This window comes from Amblyomma americanum, chromosome 4 (genome assembly GCF_052857255.1).
Source record: "Amblyomma americanum isolate KBUSLIRL-KWMA chromosome 4, ASM5285725v1, whole genome shotgun sequence".
NCBI classification, from domain to species: domain Eukaryota; kingdom Metazoa; phylum Arthropoda; class Arachnida; order Ixodida; family Ixodidae; genus Amblyomma; species Amblyomma americanum.
In genome coordinates, this window is record NC_135500.1 from 3,614,353 (window position 1) to 3,638,416 (window position 24,064).

General features: G+C 43.5%; 1 protein-coding gene across 1 annotated transcript in view; it reads left to right on the top strand.

The window, feature by feature from the left end:
* The first annotated feature begins 1,125 nt into the window (after nt 1–1,125).
* Nucleotides 1,126–24,064, top strand: part of LOC144127777 (nitric oxide synthase-interacting protein) — an 88,067-nt gene continuing 65,128 nt past the window's right edge. The window contains exons 1-3 of the mRNA XM_077660676.1: nt 1,126–1,593; nt 20,333–20,444; nt 23,516–23,615. Coding sequence (XP_077516802.1) covers nt 1,418–1,593; nt 20,333–20,444; nt 23,516–23,615 — 388 coding nt within the window. The 5' untranslated portion in view covers nt 1,126–1,417. The remainder of the gene's footprint in view (nt 1,594–20,332; nt 20,445–23,515; nt 23,616–24,064) is intronic.

Consider the following 24,064-nt stretch of genomic DNA (forward strand, 5'->3'; position numbering starts at 1 on the left):
TTTCAAAGAAGACGTCGCAAAAATTAACCCGAAACGTTCGTCCTCGAAGCGGCACCAGCTCGTCGAAGGAGCGAGTCCACGGAGCGCCTGAAACGAGAAAGGCGAGGATTCTGTAGCAGCCAGCTCTCCCGGCTCTTGATGTTCGTTGTCAGCGCTGTTCACGTCCTGACACGGCTTCTTGCTTCGTGGTGGAATTGTTTGACAAGCAGATCTTTTCCTTTCAGTCCTCTGTTTAGGGGTTTTAACAGAGAGGTAGGCTGGACACCCAGGCAGCAGCGTCGGAATGGCACCGGGAGCTAACGACGGCTTGCCTCTGGGTATACGCACTTCAACGCCGTCGATTACGTGAACGTAGTCGCGCAATATGAGGTGGGCTTCAAAATGGTGCTCACACACTGCTGATAGTTCCGTGAGGCCCTTGTCGTCCCTTCGCATGTTCCGCTCCCACTTCCCTCGCAACTCGTCGTCTCTTGGTGCGGCAAACAACGATGCTTTAGGCGCGCCCGGGTAGCCGGTGCGGCAGCCTGGCGCAAAACAGTGGGAATCAGTTCTTCTTTTCGCCATAACTTCGTTAAATTCCCTGACACTGATGCTACATAGTTCCTGCTCACTGCTATCTCTACTTAACAGCAAGATACGAACGCTAAAGTAAAATTAACTGCGTGACAGCGCGCGCGCGAAGCGAGCTAAATCACACACCGCATTGCCATGTGCTGCCAACGCGCGCGCCGGAGGCTAGGAAAAGGCGCAGCAGCGTCCCTGGCGGCCGTCAGTGTCAACTCGCTTCAGCCGAGCTGGCCCCAGCAGCCACCGGTCGCGCCACTAGAAAGTATTCTAGTTCACTATAAGGACAACAAAATACAAATTCCCAGTGTTGCCAGACTATAAAATCAATATAGTGTGGCCAGACTGTATAGTTGCCCCTTCCCTCTTACATTCTTGCCTCACCCCCTCTAGTTAAGAGTAAGAAACTTTATGGCCAGGTTTCTCTCTAAGGTGCACTAAGGAATTCATAAATGTTATTTTAAGAAACTTTATGGTGTGTGATGCTTGTGATGTGTGAATTTTTTGCGTGAGAACAATACTCCGAAGACCTCCTCCCGGCTATGTTCAAGACCATTCAAGACACTCGCAGTCAGATCCGGAGTCGATACTACAGTTAACAATATTCAAGTTCACTGTAGCGGTACTAGTGTTATTCTAAATTAAAACAAAAAAAATGTTAGATGGCAAATTCTGAATTTTAGGATGTGAGTGGCAGCACATCTCCGCCGACTTGTCGGTCTTGTTGGCTGCCGCCCAGACACGTAGTTATCGTTCGATCCTTGCGACGGTCGTCAACGCGGTCTCGCGCAAAAGCAGCGCACCAACCCAGTTCCGTTGGTAGCGTCGCATCCTCTGTGGGGCAGGAGTCGAGATGACCCGTCACGCCCGCAACTGCACCGCGGGTGCGGTGTACACCTACCACGAGAAGCAGAAGGACACGCAGGCGTGCGGCTATGGCACGCAGAAGATGCGCCTGGGCAAGGATGCCGTTAAGGACTTCGACTGTTGCTGCTTGTCGCTGCAGCCCTGCCGCAACCCCGTCATCACGTGAGTCCGTTCACGTTGTGCGCCACACACACTCAAGCCTGCCTTTTCTCAGAGCAGTCACTGCTTCATTCGCATATTTTCACTTGTATGGACGACACCCTTGGGAAGATCTATGCGTACGCACAAAATCGGGCAGAAAGGAAGGGTAAGAGAGCTGGTACTAGTTCGTGTGGCACAAAACATCGGCTTCACACACACACACACACACACACACACACACACACACACACACACACACACACACACACACACACACACACACACACACACACACACACACACACACACACACACACACACACACACACACACACACACACACACACACACACACACACACGCACGCACGCACGCACACACGCACGCACGCACGCGCACACACACGCGCGCGCGCGAGGGCAGTTGACTAGACTAGCACACACCTGCTCATGCTTCCACTTCCTTTATTTGAAAGTTTTATATCATACAGTGGGCCAACACCGTAAGGACTACTCACACATAATTGAATCAGCGCTGGAGAGAAGCTCATTTCAGCTTTACTTCTGGCGGCTGACAGTTTTTTTTGTTTCCACGTCTTCGCATGTAAAAATTGGAACAAAATGTAGAATCGCTTTCATTGTGGAAGAGCATGTCTTATATGGTAAGTCGATGATGGCCAGCTGATGTCTTGGAGCATCCCAGTTTCTAGGAATTCGAGGGAAGGTATATTTGTGGGCATGTGTTCGTGACAATTATTGCTGATGGCTAGCGTGAAGAGACACATAGTGAGGGTGTGCAAATGTAAGGTTACTGTCATAGCCAGTAAGAACTTGTGAAATATATGTAAGCTAGCAGTGTGGGGAACAGTGTGAAAAGTGTTGTAGTGCTGTGGTTTTAAAGACATGCTGGTGTCATAAGAAAATATGGGGAACAAATGAATCTAGTTGTTCCCTTTCGAATTGCTACAGATGTGTTGGCGAGGTATGCTTGGTGCGGGGACCAGATGCTTGAAGTTTATTTTATCATAAAGCAAAAAAGATACATGAGATGTGGTAGAGAAGGTGGGAAAAAAGCTGCATATAAGTAGCTTGACTAGCCCCAGCTCCCAATAACTGAGAGCCGACAATTTGACAGAGGTGAGTAGAACAGATTCACATAACAAATATCACAACTACGATGCTAGTTTGTAAGCAACAGGTGAAAAATGCAAACAACCCTGTTACATAGCAAATTGGAATAAACAGCAATATATTAGCAAGCATTATACAAACAGCGAATACAAGTAAAGTTTGGAAAGTGCTCGCAGTTTCTCTATTGTGAAGTGGTATTCGTTTAAAACCTGTGGAATGCTAGACTGAACCATTTGGAATCCATAATTTGTGAGAGATCTTGGACCATGCGGAGTTCTGTGAGCCTCATTGAGCGTAAAGATGTGCTACTTTTCAGATTTGCCAATGTTTCCAAATTTGTGTGCCTTTATGTATTTCAGATTTAAGTGTTGACTATAGCTTAAACCCATAAACTTCTGTAATTTCACGATATTGAGCTTAGTGAACAATGGAGATGGGTGGGCATCATAAGGCTGTTTCGAAATCACTCGTAGGGATTTTTTTGCATTATTATTAGGTTATACATTGTCTTCATGGTGCCATATCCTCATACCAGGTGGCAGTATCACAAATGCAATTCAAACAGGGCTACATGTATTAGACGGTTTTCGTGGACCAGGCGAAAAAACATACACTTCCTTAGCATACCTAAAGCCTTCGAGAGTTTAATGCGTAGGTAGTCAGTGTGATGGTCCCACAGCATGAATTCATTAAAAATTTCTCCCAGGGATTTAGCAGCAGGAGTGATTTCAATCACAGAGTCATGTGTAGGATCTCACCAAAGTTACGTGGGACAGATTTTGGACGGAATAAGACAGCTTTTGTTTTAGAACAATTTATTAGTAATGAATTACCGAGAGACCATGCACTAAGTTTACTCAGAATAAGATTTCCACGTCATTAACATTTGTTCCTGTTAAAAAGATACTTGTGTCATCTGTATACATAATGTAATTAGCAGAGTTTTCAATGTTTACAAGATCGTTGATATATATAATGAACAAGAGTGGCCTCAGGATACTGCCTTGGGGAATGCCACATTTAATATCGCAGCAGTTTATAGTTCTCGGTCAATGCAAACGGATTGATGCCTTCCTGATAAATAGCTCCTTAACAGATCATGTGGTATACCACGAATTCCGTAAGAAGACAGTTTTTTTAACATAATGGTGTGATTTATCCGATCGAAGGCTTTCGAGAAATCAATAAAAATATCTGGATTCAGCAGTTTATTCTCAATGTTGGATAGTAATAATTTCTTTTGGTGTAACAAAGCGACCTCCGTTGATATACCAGGTCCGAAGCCATACTGAGCTGAAGTAATAAGGGAATGCCTCTCAAGGAAAGTGAAGAGATTAGAGTGAATTTTTTTTTTCCAGCGGCTTTGAAAACAACGGCAAAATAGATATGGGCCTTTAGTTACCAAAATTATTTCTGTCATCACTTTTGAACAAGACAGCTTTTGCTATCATCATTTTCTGAGGAAATATTCCTGTACTTAAAACTAGATTGTAAATATGCGTAATGCATGGAGCGATAATGTCTAGCACGAAAATGGCTCCTTGCATGTTTATACCATCAAAATCTTCACATTTTTTTTCTTAAGTGCAATGAATGCGTTAAAGACCTCGCTGGTGTCTGTTGGAGCTAAGATATTGATGATTAAGAAGGAAGCCTGAAATAATTATGTATAACAGGATTGTGGTAACTCGGTGGAAGAGATGTGAAATATTCATTGAAAACATTTGCAACGTTTCTCCCTTTAGCTTTTTGTTATCTATAGTTAACTCTTTCAAATCATAAGTCTGGTTATGAGAAAAGATAACTGAAGAGTGCTGCTGCCATAGATGTTTAATATCCTTGATCTCATCAAACATGTTAGACAAGCAGTTGCATTTTGCATTCCGAGGTATTTTGTTTACATGATTTCTGTATTTTTAAATGCCTGTAATGCATCCACATTGCGGTTTTTCAGAAACGTGTAGTACAGTTTATTCTTTTCATTTATCATTTTCAACAAGTGCGGTGTCATCCACAGTTTACGTGCTTGTCTCGGTTTCACAATTTTTTTGTATCGAAAATGCTTTTTATACTGGGAGCTAAATACATCTATAAAGGAATTAAATGCTGTTTCAGCAAAAGAAGATGAGAATATGTTGTCCCAATTTGTTTGGCTAACTTCGCACCTAAACCGACCCGAAGTGTCTGTATTTGTGTCCTGAACAAAAGCTGATGGTAACAGTTTAGAATAAAGTCCTTTCTGCTTGTCTGCAATTAGATAAATTGGCAAATGATCACTGATCGAACATCAGTAATTGTAGCAGTGTTAGAAGTTATGCGCGTAGGAGCAGTGAGCGCATTTTTTATGAAATATGAATCAAGTAGCTTGGATAGTTCAATTTGATTGGAAGTTCTCTGCAGTATATCAGTATTGATGTGTCCGCCAGGCACTAATGTATAGTTATGGATGAAGAGAAATTAAAAAATTCATCTTACAGCAATAAGAGCCTTTCAACACAACCATCAGGGGGTCTCTTAAGAACAACAAGAATTATGTTCCCTGATTTCACACAAACCATTTCTAAATCAGGCTCGGAATGAGGAAATTCCTCAATGTATTCGTAACTTATCCCTTCTTTCGCATATAAGCAAACGCCACCACCTCTTTTTGTTTTCCCATTTGAAAACATTGCTGTATCCTTCAAGGTCAAACACACCCTTGCAAACTATGTCTTTGTCATCATCATTTACACACCATGTCTCTGCCATCATCATAGCTATGAATGCGCTATTCATGTTTTCCAGAGAAACGCAAAATTCATCGTATTTGTTCTGCGCTGACTGCATGTTGAAATGCTAAAATGTAAGAGGCGACACAGGCAATTCATTAACTAGTACATTATATCCAGAGGGGAAACAAAAATTGTCCATGACTGAAAAAAAAAAACACTTGCAAAGACAAATATTATACTAGACTAGCAAGGTTGTCCAAGCGTTTGACCACATTAACAGAGCAGCTGTCCGTTTCATGAAGGAAAACCTTGCCATTTTTACACCAGGTGTACTTTTAACCATCTTGTTCTTCCCACTGTTTGTTTGCAAAGAGTAGCTTCCTGGTTGCATTCGGTAAGTTCTCGGTCATAAACACGGAAGACTGCTTTTCCACGAGAATCTTTCTTTTCGAAAGCCAGTTATCACGCTCTGACTGAATCAGAAAACGTATGTTAACGCCCGCCTCCTTCCTTTCCCTCGTAGGAAACGGCACGGAAACCTGTGCGGTGCCCCTATACGAGTAGCAGTCAGTTCAGGCACATTATTTAGCAACTTCATTTACCTGACTTATTAGGTCCTCATTCTCACCGTCAGTTTTAAGGAGCCCATGAATCTCTAGGTTCATGCACCTTCCTCGCCTTTCCAGCTCGTCAACAGTTGCACGAAGATCAGCAATATCTGCAATAATGCTCTTCCTCTAAGTTTGTTCAACTCGTTTATTAAGTTCCTTAAGGTCCTGGTGCCTCTTCATGGTTGCGAGAATTTGGATCATATTTCGAAGACATCAGGACAATAGAAGATTCAGTGTTGTCAGCCTTCAGCGACAGCGGGTCCAGTGACTCAAGCTTAGGGTTAATGTTGTCAAGTGCAGTTTGAACATCAATCTCCTGGCTTAATTTCTTTGCGGTTTTAACATCAGGCTCCTGGCTTAATTGCTTTGTGCTACCACCGCGCAGTCTTGCAGTATTACTAGTAGGAAACTTTCAGGGATCATTTGGGGAAACTTTCTTCGATTTTAACATTGCCTCGGTCACGCCAGAACATTTTCCAGTGTGATACTTTTGATAACGCTCCATGCAATTTAGAAACCCGGTCTCTGAGAGCAGCACATTACAGGCGAGGCATATTTCACCATTGTCAGTGGGCATAATGAAATGGTCACTTTCAAAACGGAGTTCGACAAGTCAACAAAAAGCAAAAAGTACAGCAAAAATCATTACAGCAGTTACAGCAAAAAGTAAAAATACACTGGCAGCAGATTTGCAGCAGAGGCAAAAAAAAGATGAGCGTGCACTGCTCGCAAATTGCCAAAACAATATCACCAACCTGTAAAAAGGTAGAATCAAACGAAGAATCAGGCCTCGTCTCTCTCTCACTGCACCGCTGCCAGAAATGAAATGTTCCGTGGCACAACACCAGTCGAAAACTTTGTGAGGTGGGTGTTCTAGTGTTGGTCCCAACTAGTGAGACATTACGCGAGCAGCTTCACATGTTGAGGGGCATGGTGGAAAGGACTCTTTTAAAGACCTACCGTTTTATTGGTGGATAGTAGTATGCAAGAACCATAAGTATTTCATATAAGCGTGGCTTTGTGGTGGAGCATCCGCCTCGCATTTGGTATTAAGACTTTCTGACGGGCTAGTTGGTACATATTCATTTCTGGAGGCTGTGCGCTAAAAAAGATGTTCACAGGAAAAAGGAGACAACAGGAAAGAAGCGCAACTTTCAACTTTAATGACGACAAAAGAAGCCAGGCGCACTTATATATCACCTGTTATCCAGAGATAAGCTGCATGAGAGAGCGCCAACCTAATCAACAAACACGAGAAAGAGCAAAGGGGCATTTTTCCGTGAGATTAAAAACCTATGAAGGTGAACATATCAACATGTGCCGAGGTATTGGCTAACAACAATGCATTACAACATGAGAATACAGATCTGCATGAAAGATGTCAATGAAAAAGAAGCAGTGCATAACAACATGAAAATATGAATAACAAAAAATTCAGACAAACAAAGGAAACAATGAAGACGAGGACAAAAACCGTGTAAAGGGCGGCAGAAAAAGTTAAAGGCACATTAAAAATTCTAAAACCAACTAAAATACATAGGAGCGAATGGTTGGAGAGATTAGATATATAACCATACAAATAGGATAGTTCATTCCTAGAAAGGTTAATAGACGGCGTGCTAACGCACTTGTCTTTTCTTAGGTCAATGAAAAAAGCCTCAATTACTTCTCTCTCAGTCTTGTCTGGGGCCTTACCTAGAAACTTTGTTTCATTAAACTTGGGGTAGCAGTTTTTGCAATTGTTACAGTGTAACGGAAGGTTGCCTCCAGATGTGTTCTTCAGGGTGACGTGCTTGCGGGTGCGCTCATTAAAACATTTCCCGGTTTGCCCCACATGCACTTTGCCGCACGTCAAGAGGATCTCGTACACAACATTGGCAGTGCATTGGGTGCATACAGTTTGATGTTTGATATTACAGACCTTCATAACAAGCTTCTTGGTCACCATCGGACATAATTTTGCTAGTTTGCAGGGAGCCGAAAAAACCAGCTTAACTCTGTGACGAGACGCAACTTTCTTCAAATTGTGCGAGAGACTGCACAGGTTTCTGTTCTGTGTCGTGTTTAGCTTGGTCTGAATTTTTTATCTTTTTCAAAAGGTTTTTAGACATGCCGGTGACCAGTTGGGCTGGGTAACCTGCAGATAAAATCCGGTCAATCTGGGACTGGAAGCTTTCCCCTATATTGTGGGCGCATGATTTTTCTAATGCGGATTTCATGCAAAGGGATACTATGCCACGCTTGACCAGCTAGGACTGGGCACTGTCATAATTCAAAAGTGGTTTCTTTGAGCGCGGCTGATAAGCCCAACACACATGCGCATTTGTAAATATAAGTTGAAGGTCCAGAAATTGGAGTCGGATCATTTTCTGCCCGTTCATGCGTGAATTTTAGGCCGCTCTATAAAGAACCAAAGGCTGTGAGAGTATGATTTATAAGTAAATCTGCGGCACAGTGTGTAGGCACATTAAGAAGGATAAGATAGTCGTCGACATATCGGAAAATACGTGCTATCCCTGCTTCCTTCAAGCTGGCTTCAATGCGACGGTCAAATGACGCCAGAAAGATTTCACATAGGACCGGAGCAACTGACGAACCTATACATATACCCGCCTTTTGTAAGTAAAACTCTTCCCGGAAGAAAATAACAGTAGAATCTAAATAAAACTTTAGGAGGTTCAGAAATTTATCAGTTGTGACACCAGTGGAATTCTGAAACCTGACTTTGCCATATTTTTCCGAACGTTCTCGGACAGCATCAAACAAAGTGTTGTGAGGCACGGAGTAAAATAAGTCCTCAACGTCAATAGAAAACCCGGTGGAGGCTGACAACTTTCCTCCTTCCAGGACCTGCACGACTTCCGTTGGGGTTCGAACGCGGTGTCACCAACAGCTATCCTGTCCAGCTGGCTCCGAAGGAAGTCGCTCACCACTTTTTGCCACGTATCTTTATCAGACACAATGGCACGAAGTGGGCATGCAGGCTTGTGCGTTTTTCCTGAGAAGAAAATTTCGAGGTATCTGGTCTGAGCCGCTTTGACTGCCTTTCCTATTGATTCCAGGTTCATCCCTGCTAGCAGTTTTAGTGCGGCCCGTTTTTGTCTGGAAGGGTTGAAGGGTTTATTTTACTCTGTGCCTCACGACGCTTTGTTTGATGCTGTCCGAGAACGTTTGGAAGAATACGGCGTAGTCAGGTTTCAGAATTCCACTGGTGTCACAACTGATAAATTTCTGGACCTCCTAAAGTTTTATTTGGATTCTACTGTTATTTGCTTCCGGGAGGTTTCAGAATTCCACTGGTGTCACAACTGATAAATTTCTGGACCTCCTAAAGTTTTATTTGGATTCTACTGTTATTTGCTTCCGGGAGGTTTCAGAATTCCACTGGTGTCACAACTGATAAATTTCTGGACCTCCTAAAGTTTTATTTGGATTCTACTGTTATTTGCTTCCGGGAGGTTTCAGAATTCCACTGGTGTCACAACTGATAAATTTCTGGACCTCCTAAAGTTTTATTTGGATTCTACTGTTATTTGCTTCCGGAAGGTTTCAGAATTCCACTGGTGTCACAACTGATAAATTTCTGGACCTCCTAAAGTTTTATTTGGATTCTACTGTTATTTGCTTCCGGGAAGAGTTTTACTTACAAAAGGCGGGAATATCAATCAATCAATCAAATCTTTATTTACATCATCCAGATGTTAGGGGCGCAGACAAAAATCTCTCACTGGAGCTTGATTGCGCGCCTGCGCCCCCGTACAAGGTTACAGGTTTGTTTGATTACATATGTTGGCAGCAACTAACATAACAATTGCGTTTGAGGAAAAATAAGCGAGACACAACTGACTTGGAAAAAATAAAAAAAGAGATAAAAACAGACAAAAACAGGAAAAGAAATAAGATGCAAAAATACTGGTTTGTAAGACTAACACAAAGCATTTAGCAATAATGGTAAGAGGTAGCTGAGCATTTGACGTCCATAGTTCGTATTTGGGGAATGAACCATTTATCGCGGTTTCTTATGGCATAAGTGTGTTCTCTAGGTGTTAGTTGAGACAAAGTTTCAAGAAAATTACGATAGGTATTACTTCTATATCGTTTTACTAAGTTGACATTATATAGCTCGTGTATTGGAGTTATGTGGAAGGCATTAAAAAGGGGTTTTGTCGTAACGTCGCGGGGGATGCTTGCAATGCTTCTTATGGCTCGTTTTTGGATTACATGTAAGCTGTTTAAGTTTGAGAGTGTAGTAGTTCCCCATACCGTGAAACCGTAGTTTAAAACGGAAGCAAACATGGAATTATAAAGAATTAGTTTCACTTTTTGTGGCAAAAAATAGCGTAGTTTACTTAACACACCAGTTATTTTTGACAGCTTGTCCGCTGTTTTATCGACATGTGATGACCACGATAAATGCTTCTCAAAATATACTCCAAGGCTTTTTACGACGGAGACAACTTCTAAAGGCACAGACCCAATCCGAAGTGAAATGTCGCTATCACACACTATTTTATTTCTTGGCCTAAAAAGCACGACTTTTGTTTTATTTATGTTTATAGATAGTGAGTTGACGATCGACCAATGATTTAAAAGATGTAAACACGTGTTTGCTTGTTCAGTCAGATTTTGTATATTGCTAGAGTTGAAAAATAAACTGGTATCATCAGCATATATTATAAATGTTGGGCGTGGGTCAATGAGAACGATGTCATTAATGTAGATGATAAAAAGTAGAGGCCCCAATATGCTTCCTTGCGGGACACCTGCTAAAACTGATTTCGGGTCGGATAATTTATTGTTAATTACTACTTGTTGTACTCGCGCAGATAAATAAGAGTTCAATATGTTATGAAAAACGCCACGGAAGCCATAGAACTCAAGTTTAGCAAGCATTGTCTGATGATTAATAGAATCAAATGCCTTTGAGTAATCTACAAATACACCGAGAGTTAATTGGTGCTGTTCGAAAGATTGCAGGATTATTTCCTTTTGAGTTAAAAGCGCTGTATCTGTGGAGTGGCCACTTCTAAACCCATGTTGATGAGGTGTCAATAAGTTATGTTTGATACAAAAGCTGATGATCCTTTTGTACAGCAGTTTCTCTAGGCATTTTGAAAAAATGGAGAGGATTGATATGGGACGATAGTTCGACAAGTTATTTTTCTCGCCACCTTTAAAAACTACTGTCACCCTAGCAACTTGCATGGCTTGTGGGAAAACTCCCTGCAGAAAGCATAGATTAAATATATGCTCTAAAACAGGACTAATTAGATCAATGGTATGTTTAATAGGTTGAATTTTTAGATCATTTACGTCCCTTGTACTACTCGTTCGGAGAGCAAGAAAACAGCTTTCAATTTCACTGCGATCCGTTGGTGATAAAAATGCACTACTGTGATTTCTAGATTTCAGATAGCTCAGGGAATCAGGATTATGTACACTGCTAACTAAAGACACGAAGTAATTATTAAAAGTATCTGCTAGTTCTTTTCCCGAAAGTTTCTGATTTCGGACTAAGATTTCTAGCTCCCCGGGTTCCTGTTCTGTACGGTTTAGAACTTTATTTATTTCTTTGCACATGAGGTCGCTTCGATTTTGTACATTACCAGAAAATAATTTTTCCATGTATTCCTTCTTGGTTTCTCGAAGAAATGAAGTTACATTGTTGCGATATGATTTAAATCTGGCTAAGTCGTCGGAAGACCTAGTTCGAAGAAACCGTTTAAAAAGATTATTTTTCTTTTGAATCATATTTAAGCAACGACAATTTATCCAGGGCTTGCGCGCTTTACTAGGCCTCTTAGTTGTTTTATAAGGGAAACATTTATTGTACAAAAATTTTAGTGTGTTTATAAATGCGTCATATGCTTTGCTAGGGTCAGTTATTTTGTAGACGTGATTCCAGTCGACTTTTCGTATTTCAATACTGAAATTTTCGATAGTTTGTTTTGTTATGCACTGGTATGTCATATAGGAAGGCTTACTCTTTCGAAATGCCGTTGGCAACTCGACAAAAAGAAAAATTGGCAGGTGATCACTAACTTGCGCTAGTACCACTCCAGACTTGATAAATTCCTTTGACACATTGCTACAGAAAACATCAATGGATGTCTGTGTTAACGGTCGCGTTTCTTCATTTATGAAGTTGGTAAGGGCGTAACATTCGAACAACCTGTTTGCTTCTTGTGACTCAGGAGATGAGGACGAAAAGTCAATATTAAGGTCACCACTTAGTATTAGCTTTAAATCATTTTCGGTTACCCAAGATAACATTAGATCTAAAAAGGAAAAAAGGACTGAGATGTTCCCAGCTGGGGGACGGTATACAGCAGAAAATACATTACTGCCAGATTTCAAAGAAAGTATCTCATAATTTTAGTTCGTTTTTGAGAATTCTGGAATAAGGCAGCATTGGAAACATTTCTTAGCAGCTATCAACACACCTCCGCCCTTTTTATTAAGGCGAGATTGGAGATAAATATCGTACTGCGGCAGTTTCAGTGGCACCGTATCTTTTTTATACCACGTTTCGGTTATCATAATGACATCAAAATCAAAGGTAAAAGCATCCAAAAGGGCAACAACTTCATCTTCTTTGTTACAGAGTGACTGTGCGTTCAGATGAAAAAAAGTTGAGGCTTTTTTGTTTTTTGCGTACAAAGATGAAGCATCATCATGTGTAAAGAAGCCGGATATCACATTAGTAACAAAAAGAATGCATAGGAGGGGACGCCTAGTTTATCTTGTCTAAGTCTTTCAGGCAAGCGATCCTGACCACATCCGAACTTTCGTTCCTTCTAGCTAGAATGTGGCCATGACGTGTCCAGACGAATTTACAGCTTTTCTCCTTTTTACGCGAAATTGCCATTCCTAGCAGGTTTTTCAGGGCAGGACACAAGTGCTCATTTATGTAAATGGAAGTTTGTCCGGGGTGGCCAAGGTCGCTTGTAGTCATATTGGTTTTTTTCGCCTTTATTGGAACGGTGTCCCGCTTCAAGCGGTTGCGAAACTGCACAATGATGTTCGGGATTGTGATATTCTTGGTAGGAACACGGTGACAAGCATCAATGTCATCGAGCGCTATGGACTCATTGATCACTTCACCAACCCTCTGTAATGTGTCTTGAAGGTTCTCCCGCTCAGTTTCGGGAACACCCTTAATTTCAATGTTTTTATTTCTGGAAAACTGCTCTAGAACAGTGCATCGCTGTTCAAAGTCTTCTACAAGCTTCTTGAGTCCATCACGCTCGGATGACAGTGTAGCATTTTCAGCTCTGAGTACCTTGTTTTCTTCCTTAAGCGCTGTAAACTCAGCAGCTATGTCATCAAATTTTTTGGAGCAGAATTCAACACTGTTGGATAATTTGCGGCACTCTTTCCGAACATCCCTCTCGATTGAGCTACGCAACGAAGCAATTTCCTTTCGGAATTCTATTCGGAGTTCTTCACGTAGCTTCTCGACATCAATAGGCATATTTCACAGGCAACGTCAGCTTGGCAGCGACAGCAGCAAAAGGTACTATAATACTATAAACGTAAAAAGGAGCAATAACCACAGACCTGTGGGTGACAAGAAAAAGCGTGCGGTCGGTCAGGCTTTGTCCCGCTGCCACTGTCGCTGCCAAGTGAGGTAGACGCTGGTCCGATGGCGCTTATGTAGTTGATGGCCCCTGGTGGTGGTTCCCTGTCGTTGCAGTCCTCGGCGATGAGCAGAAATAACTTGCGAGACGTAGGCACCGCAGGCGTTGCCGTGACGTCACAAAAAGTTCTTTTCCAAAGGATAGAAATCCTGGCACGTGGATTACGGCACAGCACAGCAGATCAGGGGTATCTGTGGGTGACAAGAAAAAGCGTGTGGTCGGTCAGGCTTTGTCCCGCTGCCCCTGTCGCTGCCAAGTGAGGTAGACGCTGGTCCGATGGCGCTTATGTAGTTGATGGCCCCTGGTGGTGGTTCCCTGTCGTTGCAGTCCTCGGCGATGAGCAGAAATAACTTGCGAGACGTAGGCACCGCAGGCGTTGCTGTGACGTCACAAAAAGTTCTTTTCCAAAGGATAAAAATCGGCACGTGGATTACGGCACAGCGCAGCAGATCAGGAATATCTGTGGGTGACAAGAAAAAGCGTGCGGTCGGTCAGGCTTTGTCCCGCTGCCCCTGTCGCTGCCCCTGTCGCTGCCAAGGTTCGTCAGTTGCTCCGGTCCTATGTGAAATCTTTCTGGCGTCATTTGACCATCGCATTGAAGCCAGCTTGAAGGAAGCAGGGATAGCACGTATTTTCCAATACGTCGACGACTATCTTATCCTTCTTGATGTGCCTACACACTGTGCCGCAGATACACTTATAAATCATACTCTCACGGCCTTTGGTTCTTTATCGAGGGGCCTAAAATTCATGCATGAACGGGCAGAAAATGATCGACTCCAGTTTCTGGACCTTCAACTTATATTTACAAATGCGCATGTGTCTTGGGCTTAACAGCCGCGCTCAAAAAAACCACTTTTGAATTATGACAGTGCCCACTCCTAGCTGGTCAAGCGTGGCATAGTATCCCTTTGCATGAAATCCGCATTAGAAAAATTATGCGCCCACAATATAGGGGAAAGCTTCCAGTCCCAGATTGACCGGATTTTATCTGCAGGTTACCCAGCCCACCTGGTCACCGGCATGTCTGAAAACCTTCTGAAAAAGATAAAAAATTCAGACCAAGCTAAACACGACACAGAACAGAAACCTGTGCAGGTAATGCCGTACCTGCACAGTCTCTCACACAATTTGAAGAAAGTTGCGTCTCGTCACAGAGTTAAGCTGGTTTTTTCGGCTCCCTGCAAACTAGCAAAATTATGTCCAATGGTGACCAAGAAGCTTGTTATGAAGGTCTGTAATATCAAACATCAAACTGTATACACCCAATGCACTGCCAATGTTGTGTACGAGATCCCCTTGACGTGCGGCAAAGTGTATGTGGGGCAAACCGGGAAATGTTTTAATGAGCGCGCGCGCCCGCAAGCACAACGTCACCCTGAAGAACAGATCTGGAGGTAACCTTTCGTTACACTGTAACAATTGCAAAAACTTCTACCCCAAGTTTAATGAAACAAAGTTTCTAGCTAAGGCCCCAGACTAGACTGAGAGAGAAGTAATTGAGGCTTTTTTCATTGACCTAAGAAAAGACAAGTACGTTAGCACGCCATCTATTAACCATTCTAGGAATGAACTATCCTATTTGGATGGTTATATATCTAATCTCTCAAACCATTCGCTCCTATGTATTTTAGTTGGTTTTAGAATTTTTAATGTGCCTAACTTTTTCTGCCGCCCTTTACACGGTTTTTGTCCCCGTCTCCATTGTTTCCTTTGTTTGTCTGAATTTTTTGTTATTCATATTTTTATGTTGTTATGCACTACTTCTTTTTCATTGACATCTTTCATGCAGATCTGTATTCTCATGTTGTAATGCATTGTTGTTAGCCCATACCTCTGCACGTGTTGATATGTTCATCTTCATAGGTTTTTAATCTCACTGAAAAATGCCCCTTGCTCTTTCTCGTGTTTGGTGATTAGGTTGACGCTCTCTCATGCAGCTTATCTCTGGATAACAGGTGATATATAAGTGCGCCTGGCTTCTTTTGTCGTCATTAAAGTTGAAAGTTGCGCTTCTTTCCTGTTGTCTCCTTTTTCCTATGAACGTCTTTTTTAGCGCACAGCCTCCAGAAATGGGCATTTGGTAGGTGCTGGGTTTGATCTGGGTTTGAAGGATATTCCACTATAGATCATATTCACATTATCCATCAGGTGATAGAGAAATGCGCAGAATATAACCAACCTCTATATATAGCCTTCATTGATTACAAGAAAGCATTCGACTCAGTGGAAATCTCAGTAGTCATACAGGCATTGCGTAATCAGGGTGTAGAAGAGCCTTATGTCAAAATACTGGTATATATAGCATAAATTATCATAAATTATCATAAAAAACAGCCTTGGCTTAGCTTGGTTAAGCCTGGTGATTGCGAAGCAATAGTGCTGTCGGGCAAACTCATAATTTCTTCCTTTGCTTCTGCTGTTTTCACAGAGGAGGTTGCACGTTGTCGTCGAGCTGCATACTGGGCACGCCGCTTAGAAAGTCGTTCTTCTTGTTCTTCTTCCGTCTCCGTAGCTCGTTGATGCTTCCTCTTTGCATTCTGCCGAACTGCCTTGTTCGTAGGCACCATCGTAACATCTGGCTGTATGACTGCCTTGGCGAGAGGAGCGGAGCTGTTTTATACAGCTGGTGTGACGTCACTCTGACCGTAGCGCCCCTGGTGAGAGGAGCGGGAGTTAGGCCGCCGTTGGTGGCTACCGCCTCGCCTCGCGGCGGCGTGAGATGGGGCCCTGTTTTTACACAGCTGGTGTGACGTCACACCGACCGTAGCGCCCCTGGTGAGAGGAACGGGAGTTAGGCCGCCGTTGGTGGCTACCGCCTCGCCTCGCGACGGCGTGAAATGGGGCCCCGTTTTTACACAGCTGGTGTGATGTCACTCTAGGTCACGTGGTGTGACGTCACGCAGCGAGGTCACGCTAAAGGTCAATGGTGCCTACCACCGCCTCGCTACGGAACGGGCTGAAGTGTGACCTAAAGTAGTATTGCTTCGCAATAATAGCAACTGCACAGCTACCAATGTCCTCCATAATGTCAGCAATAAAATTCCAATAAGGAAGGATGTTAGGCAAGGAGACACAACCTCGCTAGTGCTATTCACCACCTGTTTACAGGAGGTATTCCGAGGCCTGGATTGGGAACAGTTGGGGACAGGAGTTAATGGGGAATAACTAAGCAATCTGCAAAATTTGCTGATGACATTGCCTTGCTGAGTCACTAAGGAACTGCAAATCATGATCAATGAGTTAGACAGGCAGAGCAGAATGCTGGATCTAAAAATTAACAGGCAGAAAACAAGAGTAATGTTCAACAGCCTAGCAAGGGAACAGCAGTTCACAATTGGTAGCGAGGGGCTGGAAGTTGTAAAGTAATACGTCTACTTAGGGCAGGTAGTGACAGCTGATTTGGATCCTGAGAGGGAAATAACTAGAAGGATAAGAATGGGGTGGGGCATATATGGCAGGTTCTCTCAGATCATGAATGGCAGTTTACCAATATCCCTCAAGAGAAAAGTGTACAACAGCTGTATCTTACCAGTACTCACCTACGGGGCAGAAACGTGGAGGCTAACGAAAAGGGTTCAGCTCAAGTTAAGGACAACACAGCTAGCTATGGAAAGAAAAAGGTAATGCGTAGGCAAGATAACCACTAGTTCTTTAGGGTAACGGAGTAGATTCCAAGAGAAAACAAGCGTAGCAGGGGGCGGCAGAAGGTTAGGTGGGCGGATGAGATTAAGAAGTTTGCAGGCAAAGGGTGGATTTAGCTGGCAGAGGACAGAGTTAATTGGAGAGACATGGGAGAGGCCTTTGCCCTGGAGTGGGTGTAGTCAGGCTGGTGATGATGATGATGATGGGTTCGATCCCCAGTGCCGCCGGGTACCTACCGGCTTTTTAATTGGTACAAGATTTCCCCTAGCCTGGTGTCGCCTCTTCTAGGGTGAGATGCCGGTCAAAAGGGTCTTGGACCAAACCGTTGCCTTGACGGATCAGATATGAGATAAGTTCCGCTCTCAAGCAACCCTCAATCCGCCTCGTGCAGTAGAAGCCTACTTGTGTCCTTTAACTTCCGAGATGTGTGTATGACTGCAGCATGGTATGTTAGAGAGGATGTTAGAGAGGATGTAGTGCAACAGGAGGAGATTACAGTGATGGTGTGAAGATATTCTTGCATGTGTTATTAGTGGTACTAGGCAGTCATTGCACCAGTTTTATGTGTCATTTAGGTCATGTTGTAGGGACTTTTGCTTAGATGTGTTAGTGATTGTTTTGCACATAATGCACCCATCAGCAAACAGGCAAATATGGCAATCTGATTCCTGAGCTAAGTAATTGATGTAAATTAGAAACAAAAGAAACCCGAAGACAGGTCCTTGAGGAACACGTAAATAAACTATCAAAAAGTTAGTGTAATAGTGACGACTGATTCGGAGCAATGGGTCAAGAATTGTCATGTTACTAAATCAGGATGGAAAGGAAAGCTTCACATATTAGCTGTTATCAGCTACCTTGTCGGATGCCTGTGTAGAGTAGTGGAAAATCTCGTCAGTTTTGGAGGCTAACATCAAGGTTGATGTGAAGGTCATGAATTAAAATAGTTAATTGAATTTTGCAATAGCATCGTTTACGAAATCTATGTTGCAATAAATGAAAGAAATTTTTTTTTAGCTCAGAAAGTGTATCATTGAATTGTAATTGATGGTTTGCATGAGTTTGCAAGGTATGATGGTTAGTGAGATGAAGTGGTAATAAAATGGTACGTCTTTGTTACCTGATTTGTGGAATGGAATGATCCTCCTCGCTTTTCCAGTCATGGATTATAATGCCTTTGGAAGCAGGCTCTGAGACCTCGGCGCCTCTGGACTGTGCCTTCTCCAGCGGGGCGGAGGGGGGGGGGGGGGGGTAGTGTCACGGTACACAGGCGTGAAGCAAAGAGGAAGTTGGTCTGTCGCTGGACAGTAGACGACGACAAGGACGCTGCAGCTAGTGCTAGTGCTGGTTTCTTGTGTTTCTTCTGTGTATGGTTGATCGTTCCTGCTGCTAAACTAACCCCGTAACAATATAGCATAAAAATTTTAGAAGGAACAGTATTATTTTAAGAGCTTTGTATTAATTACATCAGTGCTCACTAATGATGCTGGCTTGTTCCTCCTTAAGGCATGAGATGTGAACTTCTGAGAAAATAATGGCTGGCCATTCCGCTTTTGACCTTCAACTGAGGAGAAACATTTTTTTCTAAAGTGTTTAATTGATGGAATTCACCGAGATAAAATACGAAATAAAGTGGGGGTTTGTTGGTAGGACCTGACATACTGAATAGCGCAACAGCACACAAGGACTTAAAGAAATGCACATGGGCGCTAACTTCCAATAGTTCAATAGTGAACTGTGAGGTGGTAAATAAACACGAAGTGGCCCTGCATTGTGCAGGCACAGAAAACAAACTTAGTAGGGATTTCTTAGATATTCCACCTTAGATAACCACCTTTCTGTCTGTTCCAACACTTTCAGGAGAATATATTCTCTAGCTAGCATGTGTGCTCAAGGAAGTGTTGCGGTACATTTGCAGCACAGATCCACATCCCTGTATCATATCACTAGACATAAGCACTTTGTGCCAACTTAGCCATTGCTGCAAGTCGCATCTGTGCAAGGTCTTGACAGGAAGCGATCTTTTTGTCGCCTTGGTCTCCTATGTGACTGTGGCGGGGCTGTCTGTTACACAACAATGAAGGCAGTGACTAATGGTCTGAGTACTTGTTGGCCAACCTAGCGTTGATACTCAGGTCCACTAGATGCGGCACGGGTACCAGTAAACTTCATTGCAAGTTGCCAGTAGGCGAGATTTAATGGTGTCCAGGCCACGTACATGGATGTGGACGCTGTGCCTGAAGGGGATATTCTTACAGGGGGCAGACTTAAGCTTGCATTGAGCTTAGAAGCACTGGTCTATTTGGAAGCTGAGCGTCACATCATGGAGTCCTGGCCTGTGTCCCTAGCAGAGCGCATGGGCATTGTATTTTAATGCAACAGCATTAAGGGCCCTTGTCGTAGAAAAGCCAGCAGCGTCATTGGTCATGAGAGAAAAATTTCTATGGAAGCAGCAAAGAATTTAAAAAACTGATCTGGGGTTCATCTGGGTGAGAATCTAACCCAGGACCTTCAGAGTGCGAGATGGACATGCTACCCATATGCCACGACTGCTCATTGTTTCAAGCTGGATAATGCGTTGTGATCTTTGACTCAGTGAAGTGTGTTAGAGGCATGTAGATGTGTACTGATCTGTACATGAGTAATTATGAGTATACTATTGAGTATTTAGGTGTTAGATAACTGAGTAGGTGATGCAAACTGGACCTGATAATGCTATTGCGTTCTGCTCTTAAAGGCAAAGCTTAATTGTCCCTCAAGCTTTTTTTTTCGCACAGATGCCTGGCATTGCTGAACTAGATGCTTTGTGGAAAAGGCTCTTTGATTGTAGTGGTCTGGGTGAATGATGGGAGAAGTGTCATTCTTCATTAGCTTAGTCGAATTTTCGTTTTTTGATAGGCGAAAAAAAGGCAACGGTTTTTTCATGCTGGTAGAACCCTCTTCACCTGACATTGCATTTCCACTGGCTTCCCTTGCAAAGAAGGCCATCTAATGTCCCCACCCGTTCCCCCTCACACACATAGGCCCGACGGCTACCTGTACGACAAAGAATGCATCCTGGAGTACATCGTGCGGCACAAGGCGGAGAATGCCCGCTTGCTCCGGGAGTACGAGGTCCAGCGCAAGAAGGAGGCGGTGAGTGGGTGGTGAGCTTCTGGCATGACCACAGAGACTTTTTAACCATATTCTGGAAGTAGGTTCACCCCAGAAAAATGAATTAAGGTGGGTTAGTGGAGATTAGCGGGTGAATTAAGGTGGAAGAGTGGGTTGGGTCAGTATAATGCGCTTTGGCAATCCAGTGGAAGATACTCGAACATTCTAGTCCTAAGATTTTCAAATTTTGCTATGTTGCTGGCTTCGCAACCACCAGTCAGGGAATTTCATTATGGGAAACCTGGTGGTTTTTGCAAGGTGGCAGCCTAGATGCTGTTGCATTAAAATTCGGGGCAACAAGACATTTTTTCCCAACAGCATGTCGGGACACCACTGTGCAGTCCTTTGCATGCCACTGTTGCTAGTGCCTCAGCCCAGCTTCCTTATTCTGGGCTCGGCTGTGGTAAGCTGTGCCACCTCTGTGACACTTGCGCACCTTGCGTGCAGCGCCACTTCCGAGCTCCCGTTAGCGGAGTCGCTGGGGAAAACACTTCACGTTCCTTGCACATGGAAGGTACTGCACAGCTGCCTTACTTTCTCCAAAATAAGATTTGGCTTCCTATAGAGCCTGTTGCTGCCACTAGCATATTTATTATCCTTGTAGCACCCAGATAATAGTAATCAATTCCCAGGACTTCATTGCTGCTACAGAAGTGTAAGGAGAGGCGAAGGTGATTATAGCATTATTAATTTCAGGTAATTTTGATAATTTTTATATGGTGAAGGCTGATGAAACCACATTGATACCCAGGCGCGTGCAGTAAATTGGGAGCAAGATTCAAAACTTCTTCATCCCGTGCCAGTGCAGCATTACTGCCTCGAATTTTGGGCTGCTTTGCCGTCATGGTCAACTTTTGCTTGAATTTATCTCTCATTAGGCCTCCCGTATCCCTGGCAGCTTACACATTGGCCTTGCATTGAAAAATATGTTGGAGTGGACCTTCACTTCAAATGTGCTAGCAATCACCTAGTGATATTAGCAGAAATGAAACTTATTCACATTTCTATCCTCTGTGTCACTTTTGATATGCTGGGCATTGCAAGAAACTGTAGGCACTAAATTCAGGATGCTATTCGAAAAGTGCAGAGTTTTCATTCATGGTTAAATTAACAGAGGTGGTCCAAGATTCCAAGAGAAAACAAGCGTAGCAGGGGGCGGCAGAAGGTTAGGTGGGCAGATGAGATTAAGAAGTTTGCAGGCATAGGGTTGGCGCAGCTGGCAAAGGACAGGGTTAATTGAAAAGACATGGGAGAGGCCTTTGTCCTGCAGTGGGTGTAGTCAGGCTGATGATGATGATGTCCACACGAATGCAGCACTGCAGAGACCTGCTGCGAAGTGGCAGGTCGCTGTTGGTAAACATGGCGTTTGCCATGTTGGTTGAGTCATCTTGTGGCGCAGCTGGACACTGGTGCTCATTTCTTCCCAGGGATGGAGCCACCAGTCGGGGGTGTCAGGGGTGCAAAGGAACACACTTTGCAGCACACGACATTCTGATTGGCTCAGATTGTTGCAGCCTTCACAGTGCTGGAAACAACTTGCGAGATTGAGTATAATTGTCCAAAATTGGTTCTTTCAGTTGGTACGGAAACTGCTTTGACATCAGGCCTGACTTTTTTTTTTTTTTCTGTCAAAGCTGGGCGTCCAGCTGGTTTGTGAAATGTATGCAATGCCATGTTTCTTCCACAGGGGAGTTGTAAGTGGTGCAGATCTTGAAGCATCTGCCTAACTTTTCACGTCCTCACTTTGCACACCAAGTGCCTACCTGCTAGCTACAAGTTCCCTTGGTTATCTTCATGTCCTTTCTGTCACTTCTTAGAGTAGCAAGCATGCTGCATGCTGAAAAAATTTTCTTTATGCATTGTGCTTGCAGGCTGTGCATTTTGGAGTATAAATCTGCTCATGAGGAGGAAATGTCTGAGCATTTCACACTGTCGGAAATTTAGGGCCACAATATTCTTGGTTATGCCTGCTGGAGTGTTTTGGTAAGCTATCACTAGATGCTTCGCTAATGCCGTCCTATTTGTGCCTGAGGATGACAGGTGGGCAGGTGGAAAGGAGGAAACTGGTTTCACAGCAGCTGCAGCCAAGTGTCGCACCTAATTTCACACTAGTTGCTCCCAAGACGAAACAGGTTACAGGATAACTATAGCTCATTGGAAAGCTGGAAACCTGCGTCAAGCTGGGAGGTGCACATTACGCCAGTTCTGGGCACATGTTCAGATTGCAGTGGAAAATATCATTGTGCGTGGGCTGCAGCTGGTGTAGTGTGCCAATGAAGGTGCAGTTGTACTAGTGTGCCTTTGTCGCATTTAGGTGAACTTAGTAAATCATTCGTCATTTTTTTGTGCTATGAGAAGTGCCAAATGTTGCCATATGTGTGAGGAGGCAAGAAACTGCTGGCGGCAGTCCAGAGGTTTCTGAAAAATGTTCTGAACTGGTAAACAAATGGCAAATTGCAGAACATTCCCGCCGTAATTGGCCGCATATATTGCAGGTTTGTGGCCTTTTGATTGTAACAGTAGTGGCAGCATTCGTTATGGAAGTAAGTTTTTCGGTCACACATGGGTTACATGATTGTTGCTCACAGTTCATTGAAGTTCGTATACTTGGCGTTCTACTGTGTAGGTTGTTAATGCTCAACAAGGAAGGCCAGGAAGTTTTGATGTGATGAAGTTGTGATGTGTGGCATGATTGAGTGAAACATGATGTGGGTGCTTGCTGTGATTAGTATTGGGCTACAGCCGGAAAAGGTTATGTTTCCTGTAAACATTTGTGATAAATGAAATCTACCTAGAATAGTGCAATTATTTTTATTGCAGGAGATAAAGATGCCCTCTTTGGAAAAGGTTTAAGCATGACCCAGGGGCTGTGCCAGCAGGTGTTTCCTCTGCTGACATCAGCTCAAATTAGTCTGATTGTGAAAACGGAGGGACTAGCACTGCAGACAGAAGTGTGATCCTGCCTCCAATGCTTTGTATGGTGGCAGAAAGACAGTGTGCATTGGTGTGCATCCAACTGGCTTTAGCTGCAGCCTTGTGTCCTGTCCCTGCAGAGAGAACTGGAGGAGCTGGCCCTTGCAGAGCAGCGCTCCAAGGCGGAGTCCTTTGCACGCAAGGAGCGCACCATTGTGGCTGCACCGTCCACCACTGCCGGTACGTCCCCACTCTGCCATGCTGGTAGTAGCTGAACCTGGGCCTTTATGGACCCTAGTTGGAGACAGCCATGGGCCAGAACAGATGGGAGTGCCAACTCTGCTGGTGAACACTTTAGGCGTAACTCTTTAGGCACTTTGTGTGTACTGTGCACCTAGCAGAAACGTCTTTGTTTCAGGTGAATTTAGCATCATTTGTTTCACGAATAGGATGGCTTTCTAAGCCATATAGCAATAAAGGTAAATATTTCACTAAGCAAAGAGCTAGGCAGCAAGTCGTCTGCCATTTTTGTTCACATATATTTTGCCACGTATTATGGATTCAGTGTTACTAAATTTCAAAATCGGTGCACATCTGTGAAACAGACAATTATTCCATGATTCCTACCATTTTTACCGAGCAGTCCTACCATTTTGATGTTATTATTTCCAACCGTACCGACAAGAGCG